The 9,306-nt window shown below is 41.8% G+C and overlaps 1 protein-coding gene across 2 annotated transcripts; it reads left to right on the top strand.

Moving 5' to 3' along the window:
- Positions 1–2,161: 2,161 nt before the first annotated feature.
- cct8 (chaperonin containing TCP1, subunit 8 (theta)) lies at positions 2,162–8,654 on the top strand. Of its 2 annotated transcripts, XM_005472210.4 has the most exons (16): positions 2,162–2,353; positions 2,862–2,952; positions 3,040–3,119; positions 3,217–3,366; positions 3,478–3,658; positions 3,756–3,817; positions 3,895–4,032; positions 4,121–4,299; positions 4,674–4,740; positions 4,825–4,912; positions 5,001–5,116; positions 5,513–5,584; positions 5,694–5,858; positions 6,900–7,019; positions 7,445–7,585; positions 8,369–8,654. In XM_005472210.4, the coding sequence occupies exons 1-15, from the start codon at positions 2,294–2,296 to the stop codon at positions 7,550–7,552; spliced, it is 1,677 nt and encodes a 558-aa protein (XP_005472267.1). In that variant the 5' UTR covers positions 2,162–2,293; the 3' UTR covers positions 7,553–7,585; positions 8,369–8,654. The 2 variants fall into 2 exon arrangements, with proteins under 2 accessions (XP_005472267.1, XP_003446866.1); XM_003446818.4 differs by lacking the exon at positions 7,445–7,585 and having other exon boundaries at positions 2,294–2,353.
- Positions 8,655–9,306: the final 652 nt, after the last annotated feature.

Raw genomic sequence — 9,306 nt, 5'->3', positions numbered from 1 at the left:
TATATTAGCAATAATAGAGATGTGTAAGTATATTACAGAAATGGGTCTATTATGGTATGTTATAATGTACACAGTGTGAAGTATGTTATGAATATTCTATAACTATAAGTATGTACAGGCTGTAGTGAGTACAAGCTATGTACAGGCTATGAACAGGATATAAATATGAAATAAAAACTATACAGAAATCTGAGATATACAGTTATACAGAAATGTGAACTATGTAAGTTATAAACAGTTGTGGGATTAAAAATTATCGTATGTACAGAATGATTATTTACACAGAACTATACAGTAGTGGTAAAGTGCTAGTGGTTGTGGGTGTGTGTATGTTCAGTCCATGAGTTTAACATGGGTCAGATGTCAGGAGGCAGAGTTCAGGAGTCTGACAGCTGTGGGGAAGAAGCTGTTCCGGTACCTGGTGGTCTTAGTCCGGAGGCTCCTGTAGCGCCTCCCAGAGGGCAGGAGGGTGAAGAGTCTATGTGATGGGTGACTGGGGTCTTTGATGATTTTCCCAGCCCTTTTCAGACACCGCTTCCTGTAGATGTCCTTTATGGCAGGAAGTGGTGCTCCGGCGATGCGCTGGGCAGTTTTCACGACCCTCTGCAACGCCTTCCGGTCCGAGGCAGAGCAGTTCCCGTACCAGACTGTTATACAGTTGGTCAGGATGCTCTCGATGGTGCAGCGATAGAAGTTCACCAGGATGTCTGAGGACAGGTGGTTCTTCCTCAGAGTCCTCAAGAAGAAGAGGCGCTGGTGAGCCTTCTTGACCAGCTTGGAGCAGTTGGTCATCCAGATGAGATCCTCGGAGATGTGGACTCCCAGGAACTTGAAGCTGCTCACACGCTCCACAGCCATCCCCTTAATGTGGATGGGTGGATGTGGGTCAGCATTCCTCCTGTAGTCCACGATGAGCTCCTTAGTCTTCTCAGTGTTAAGCAGCAGGTTGTTTGTGTCGCACCACTCAGCCAGACGATCCACCTCCTCCCTGTAGGCGGTCTCATCGTTGTTGCTGATGAGGCCAATCACCGTGGTGTCATCTGCAAACTTAATGATGGTGTTGGAACCATCAGCAGGTCTGCAGTCGTGGGTGAAGAGGGAGTAGAGGAAAGGGCTCATCACACAGCCTTGTGGTACACCGGTGTTCATTGTGATTGTTGATGAGCAGCGGTTATCCAGTCGGACATGTTGGGGGCGGTTGGTCAGGAAGTCCAGTAACCATTTGCAGATGAGGGAACTGATGCCCAGGTCTGTCAGTTTCCTGATGTGAACACCAAGGAGTTAGTTGGCCTGCACTAACTACTGGCATACTATTATTCTGTGGCAAAACCCTGTCAAATCTGCCTTGGTGCACCTGTTGAAAAACTGCATCTAAATCCAAGACCCTAACTCCCATCAAAACAGCTTTTGAACTATGAGGATCCCAAGGAATTGTTCTACACAACAGTGTCTCTTTTATCCTTGTGGTGTCAAAAATGTGATGACAGAAGCAATTTAAAAAGTGGGGTCGTTCCTGCTGTTGAGACAAACTCCTGACTAAAAATACAATGTGTTTCTATGGGTCAGTTAGAAGGTTATCCCTCTACTTTGAGCCACACAATTCAAAAAGTTCAAATCTCTGAGCGTTGGCTCTAGGTCAACGTATGTCAAAGTAGATAGAGTTGGAAGAGGAGTAAGTTGAATGAGAATTTGAAGGGTCTCCCCATTGAAATCCGTTATAATTTTTTGTTGAATAAAGTTGAATAATTTAAAAAATATAAAAGTTAAAAGTGAGAAAAATAGAAGCAGTAATGTCCAAAAGAAGAGGAATCGAATGGTGGTTGAATGGTTTTTCTACGTTGAACGGTTTTGAAGGAGTTAGATGCCAAAAAACGTATGGAATATATAAAACGGAATAATAAAGATTACAACAACAATACTGTGAATGCTAATAATTCATTATATTTGTAATATTTCATGACAAATGATAGAAATTTGACAAAGCAAGTAAACAACAGGAAATCAGAAATGCCATCTGTCGTACTTTACTTGTGTTTCTTTGGTGAGGTAGCTTAAAGTCATTGACTTGGGTTTCATTATAGTAACACATGACGGTAAGAGTGCCCCCGTGTGGTGTTTTACGATCACTGCGCGGTGAAACGAGAATCGCTCTGTTTGTCCTTTGTTGTCACCCGTCTGTAGCTCGCTGCCTCGCTGAAGTCGCTCCACCTCTGCCTCTCCGGCTTTGTACCCAGAGTTGAACCCACGCCGCGGCTACCTTCTCTAGGATACCGGGGCTGCTAAAAATTTGAAAATGGCCCTCCACGTCCCAAAAGCTCCGGGCTTTGCCCAGATGTTAAAGGATGGCGCCAAGGTGGGGTTAAATTAGGAATATCGGGCTCGTAGATAAGCTTTGACTGAGTAGTTGTGAAGAAGCGTGCTTGCTAGCTAACGTTAGCCGCTGAGTTAGCTTGTTCATTCAGAGTCATGAGGGATAGTTCTAGAAAGCGGCAGCCAGGCCGCCCAGCCGGCTGCTGGACGAAGGTCTGTTAGGGAAGATGAAATGCTTATTCTTGATATTTCACTGTCTCCCTTCAGTCTAAACCGTGCTAAATATAGCAGCAGCAGCGGTTGAGCTGCTGTTATAACGGGATGTCACACTGCAGTCACACCCAGCTAGCATTCAGCTAACTGTCAGTACTGTCAGCTTAAAGTGATGCCGATGCTTAATGGAATGCTTACATTCTCAGACTATCCATATTATATCCAGTTATTTGCTTTTAACATATTCATGGTTAGGTAGTAAGCTAAATATATTAGTCTGACGTGGAAATGAACGGTAATGCACCTGTCTTGAAAAGCTGATTTCTTGTCTGTTAAAGCACTTTTCAGGTCTTGAAGAGGCTGTCTTCCGTAATATCAGAGCTTGTAAGGAACTTTCTCAAACCACCCGCACTGCCTATGGGCCCAACGGTAAGTTTGGTCTGCCTACAGCCTATTAGGGTCGTGCTCTGCAAAGATATCAAAGCAGCACCCGTTAAATGAAGTGTTTTCTTTTAGGTATGAACAAAATGGTCATCAACCATTTAGAGAAGCTGTTTGTCACCAATGACGCTGCAACAATTCTCAGAGAGCTTGAGGTGAGGAGACAATGTTGTGCACCTCACTGAAATTCAGCTGAGTGCATAATAAATGTATGAATTTAACTGTTTATGTAAATTCTTGTTTGTTTTACAGGTGCAGCATCCCGCAGCTAAAATGATTGTAATGGCGTCCCACATGCAAGAACAGGAAGTCGGCGATGGTACCAACTTTGTCCTGGTGTTTGCTGGAGCTCTGCTGGAGCTGGCTGAAGAGCTCCTTAGAATGGGCTTGTCTGTTTCAGAGGTAAACAAGATAATATTAGTAAAGTAGCATGGCTTAATGTCATACATGTGCATGTCACAGTGCTATGATTGGTGCATTTTCTCAGTGCCCCCTTTTTCTTCTTTGCCACAGGTGATTGAAGGCTACGAGAAGGCTTGTAAGAAGACTCTGGAGATCCTGTCAGACTGTGTTTGCTCCTCAGCCAAGAACCTCCATAACATTAATGAAGCCAAGTCGCTCATCCGTACAGCAGTCATGAGTAAACAGTACGGCAACGAAGACTTCCTTGCCAACCTCATTGCAGAGGCCTGTGGTGAGTCAGAAGTGCACACTATCTCAGACTCGATTGTCTCGATTTTAGCATTGCCTTGGTATTTTTCTGACTTCCTTTTTCTCCCCTCTTTGTGCAGTATCAATCTTCCCAGAGTCCGGCAATTTCAATGTTGATAACGTCAGAGTATGCAAGATTTTGGTAAGCAGCATCTTCTGTTGGTTTTATTTTGTGTGCGTATGCAGTTTGGCCTCTATTAACATTTGTGGTCATTTTAGGGTTGTGGGGTGACGGCATCCTCTATGCTTCATGGCATGGTTTTTAAGAAAGAGGCAGAGGGAGACGTCACATCAGTGAAAGAAGCCAAGATCGCCGTTTTCTCCTGCCCCTTCGACTGCATGGTGACAGAGACCAAGGTAAGTGGAGGTGACTGATATATAAAGTTTAATGAAGATGATGCTGACATTGCTCTCTGTGCTGACGATAGTCCCTTCTGTTCCACAGGGCACAGTGTTGATAAATAATGCACAGGAGCTCATGGACTTCAGTAAAGGAGAGGAGGATTTGATGGAAGCTAACGTGAAGGCGATCAAGGAGGCTGGTGCCACTGTGGTGGTAACTGGGGGGAAAGTGGCTGACATGGCGCTGCACTACGCCAACAAGTACAAACTCATGGTGGTCAGGTAAGAACTACAAAGCCTAAAGTGGGCAGGGAATGTATCTTATACAAAGCGCAAGACATTTAAGGCAAATTCAGTCTGAGTTTCTGCTTCTAGTCGAGCTTATTGTTTTATGTAATTTGCTTAAGAGATCACGTTTCTCCCAAGTAAAGGATTGATCTTTTTGCTAATACAGATGGTCTTTTCATGGCCACGTAGGACTAAAACTTTTATTTTGAAGGTGCAAGATGTAACTGTATCTGCATTTCTTTTAGGAAATTTAAATAAATATCTGATGCTGTATGTTAAATATTACATGATTTATAATAATATAATATAATGTATCTTTGGCATTGTGTGTTTCCCAGCCATAAACGTTCTTTTTTCCTTCTCGTCAGGCTTAACTCCAAGTGGGACCTCAGGAGGTTATGCAAGACTGTGGGAGCTGTAGCTCTGCCCAAGATGGTGAGTGTACACTTGTGTTTATCAGATCAGGCATTTGAAAGAGCCGTCCATTTTTAACCATAAATACATTTTTGTCATCCTTAGATGGCTCCGACTCCGGATGAGATGGGTCACTGTGACAGTGTATATCTGACTGAGGTGGGAGACACTCAGGTGGTGGTCTTCAAACATGGTAAATGACTCCTTTCTTCAGGCTTGTGAATCTTTAATTTAAACCTTTCTGAGTTAACCTGTTGGTTGGTGCTGACACTTTCAAACAGATAAAGAGGATGGTGTCATCTCAACCGTGGTGATCAGAGGTTCCACTGACAACCTCATGGATGATATTGAGAGGGCTGTAGATGATGGAGTCAACACCTTTAAAGTTCTGGTCAGGGTAAGTAGACATAAGTCAGAGTGGGGTTTTTTTTTTTTGTTTTTTGTTTTTTTTGTTGGGATTGTTTTTCTTACGTTTTAGATGGATGGACAAATGGATGCGCAAATTATAATTTACAGATTATTATTGTCTTTATTGTAAAGCAACTCAGGGGCTGATGTTTATCTTTTTCCATCAGTTTTGAGCACCTGTTTACTTAATAATAATAATTGTATTAAAAGAGAATTAGGAACTGAAAAACTAAAACTATGCTATCAGTGTTCACTATGAGCAAAACTGTCCCTTTAAACATTGTTATTGAGAATTTTACAGTTTACAAATTTCAAGGGGTTTTCTTTTTATGTACTACTTAGTTTGCACAACAGTTACAGTCTCTCTGTCATTCATTATCTTTAGGACAAGAGGCTGGTACCTGGAGGAGGAGCCACTGAGATTGAGCTGGCCAAACAGATCACCTCATATGGAGAGGTATGCACATTCAAGTGCATTAATTAACATATTCCAAGTCCACACACTTATCTCTCCTCTTCGTTTTGCCCCATTTTGACTGATACACCATTTTCCTGCCTTTCTGCAGTCCTGCCCTGGTCTCGATCAGTACTCCATTAAAAAGTTTGCCGAAGCTTTCGAGGCGTTGCCACGTGCCCTCGCTGAGAACTCCGGCGTGAAGGGGAGCGAGCTTATTTCAAAGCTGTATTCTGCACATCACGAGGGGAACAAAAACATGGGCTTTGACATTGAGGTATGTGTGGATGCATGAGAAGAATGTGTGGATGGCTTTGATATCGTTTGATGTCAGATGTGAATCGTTTAAAATATTCAGCCTGTTTTCTCCTTGGTTACAATCTACAACGGCACTGCGAGAGGCACCTAAACCTTACACACTGGTCCTTAAAGCATCACCAGTGGTGTCCAAAACTTGACTTATAGGCATGCAGTGAATGCCCGAGGAGCTAACACTGCTGATTGCATTAAAAACAGTCGCTACATCGTTCTGTCATCACAAGAGAAACTTGGCTCATGTGTTGGCCTTTAAGAGAAAAACGGTTACCTTGACTGAAATGCTGGAAGGACTTGTGTTGCCACAGAGTCCATTTGTGTTGTCTGCGCTATGGAGACAGATACAGCCTGTTGCATTTTTGTAGTTTTATTGGAGACATGATCTTTATGCTAAATAATATGATGTTCACATGGCATGTAATTAACAAGCAGGCGAATCACAGTTGGGATTTTTTTTGGCTTCCAGTTAACTTGGGTAGATGCACACCACGTTTTAGATTAGGGTACACAGCTTATCACTAACAGCCCTTTTTTCCACTTGTACCTACTCATCTTGGCTCGACTCGGTTTCGGACGGTTTCTTTTACCGACGAGTACCAACTAATGGCGACACAAACACCACAACGATGGAGGAGGTTGAGGTGACAGTATACCTGCTGCCTTCTTTTTTGTGTATAGCCAATTCCCTAATTTCCGGGTTTCAAAAATGATGGTTTTGATTTTCGTGAAGGAGACGCCCTCATGACTAATTGAGGAACGCCACTGACTAGCCAATCGGTGGCATGCAGTCTGTTGACGTCTCATTTTCTGAGTATGGGAAACCCTAGAAACAGTCGAGTTAAGCCGTGCCGATTAGGTCTATAAAAGACATCTTAAAATTTGTGTTGTAGTGTCCTTTTTTTCCCCCTTAAATCCAACATTTGAAATTCTTTTTTTTAATGCCCGTTTCTATTGAAGTGTCTCATATTCTTGACTGATGGTGCGGTTGTCATGTCGTTTACAGAGTGATGGTCCTGCTGTGAAGGACATGCTCGAAGCCAGCATTCTGGATCCCTACCTGGTCAAATACTGGGGCATAAAACTGGCTACCAATGCCGCTATCACAGTGCTGAGGGTGGATCAGGTGGGTACAAACAAAACGTTCTTAACACACGAACTCTACATGTAATCAAAGCCAGCCTCAAACAGAATATTTTATGAACTTTCGAAATTTTGTTTTTGATTGAGACAGAAAACTGCTTCAATCAGTCAGACAGTAAGAGCCTTTAGGACTATTTTTCACCTGTTTACAAAACTTCATGTATTCATGGCTTTTAATGTATTGGTTTGATTTTGAACTGAAATAATTTAGGCTTCGAGGCAAATCTACAAACTTAATTTTTCACTCCACAGAGATCCAACAGACCGCATCAAGTCACATATCACAGATTTTTGCTTTCTGTTCATATTTTGAGTTTTGTATTATTCTTTTTAGGATTTTTTTTATGTTCTTTAAGCACTTGAAAGCAACTGGTGGATAAATTAAGTGTGCATATATGTACGATCCAGATCATCATGGCTAAGGCTGCAGGGGGACCCAAGGCTCCCAAGCAGAGAGGCCATTGGGACAAGGACGGTTGGGATGAAGAGCCTGATAATTTTGAAACTCATCATTAGAGGGCACACACAAAACCCTCAGTCGCTCAGTCAGTAGGTTTTGGAATGTGTGTGCGCTTTTAACTAAAAACAAAAAAAATCTGCACCAGTGTGCTCAGTCACTCACAGGAGGTTGAAATATGTATGCGTTACCTGTCACTACTAACACTGGAGAAATGTTGCATTACTGACTGGATTCAACCACATCACAGGTGTTTTACACAAACCCAGATGTGCCACTGCCTAAACCTGCACAGAACAGATAGTGTGTGTGGTGTGATAGCATGCTGCATGCACTCACAAACTGTTAAGCTTGCAAGTACCAAATCAAATACTGTTTTGTTTTGTTTTTTAATGTATTTTAAGAGAAGATTAATTCAGTTTAGACTTACTTGAAGATGTTTTGTGAAACATGAAGTGCCTTAAGTAACTGACCCAGCGTTTAATTATTATTTCCTCAGCTTTTTTTTTTTCCTTTAATTATTTATTTGATTTTAAGTGTTCACGTTTTGTACACAAGTACATTTTCCTGTGTAGTGAATTTCTCTTAAAGCACAACATACTGCCATGTGTGCTCATGAATGTTTAATCACCATAAATGGACTTCTGGAATATCTGTGGGGATTTAAATGGCCTTTTTTACTTTGAAAATGTAGTCCCCTCATTTTTAAATAAGCACAGGAGTTTAAGATTGAACACATTTTGGATGCTGTGGTTAATGTTTGTCTATCAAATATTTTATGAGTGTCAGAGGTGATGTGCTTCCACTCTGACATAAAGCCCACTCACTCAGCTGCATGGATCTTATGATGAAATGATTGTTTTCTTCCTTCTTAGATCATCATGGCCAAACCAGCAGGAGGACCCAAACCTCCCCAGGGAAAGAAGGACTTTGATGAGGACGACTAAAAGTGAATGTCCAGCAGATGCTCCTTTTAACCCTGAACGCTCTGACATGGATTCCCAAACCTTTTCTACTTATTTAAAGCTCACCTGTTTATTGGTTTATTTTGTAGAAATGACCATACATTGGTAACAGAAGTTAAAAAAAAAAACATACCAATGGCTCTGTTTTGCTTTTTATGTTCTCAGTCCCAAATAAAAGGCACCTGTGCTGTCACCATTTGGTTTGGTTTGTTTTTTACTTTTTGCCCAGCATTGCTTTGTAAACTTCTTTGGTACTTCATATGATCACTGGCATTGTTTCATCACATATTGAGACTCAAAAAGGAACCCAGAAAGTGTTACCATGCTTCAAGTTGCTGTGCATTTCCCATGATATTTAATGGCCAACATTATACATTGCTTCTTGATATGATACAAACATGCATTCAATTCAGTTTTACTTGTATAGTGCCAAATCACAACAGTCTCCTCAAGGGCTTCATATTCTACACTAAAGATATAATAATAGAGAGAAAACCCCATGTGTTTCAGTCAGATCAGCATCTAATCTAATATAGGACATATGCACACTTAATTCACCCACCAGATGCTTCCAAGTGTTTAAAGAACATTACAAAATTCCTAAAAAGAAATTCAAAATATGAACAGAAATAAAGGATCCCCAAAGAGCAAGCACTTGGTGACAGTGGGAAGGAAAAACTCCTTTTAACAGAAAAAAAAACCCTCCAGCAGAACCAGGCTGAGGAAGTGGTCGCCATCTGCTGTGATGGGTTGCAGGGGAGGAGAGGGACTCAGGACAAAAGACACACTGTGGAAGAAATTGGGGTGATAAGATACTGTGAGATCTTACTGTGAGGTTCTAGTATGTG

The sequence above is a fragment of the Oreochromis niloticus genome, linkage group LG10, assembly GCF_001858045.2.
Source record: "Oreochromis niloticus isolate F11D_XX linkage group LG10, O_niloticus_UMD_NMBU, whole genome shotgun sequence".
Lineage (NCBI taxonomy): Eukaryota > Metazoa > Chordata > Actinopteri > Cichliformes > Cichlidae > Oreochromis > Oreochromis niloticus.
The sequence above is the reverse complement of the archived record's forward strand: the minus strand, read 5'-3'. Positions and strand labels throughout refer to the sequence as shown.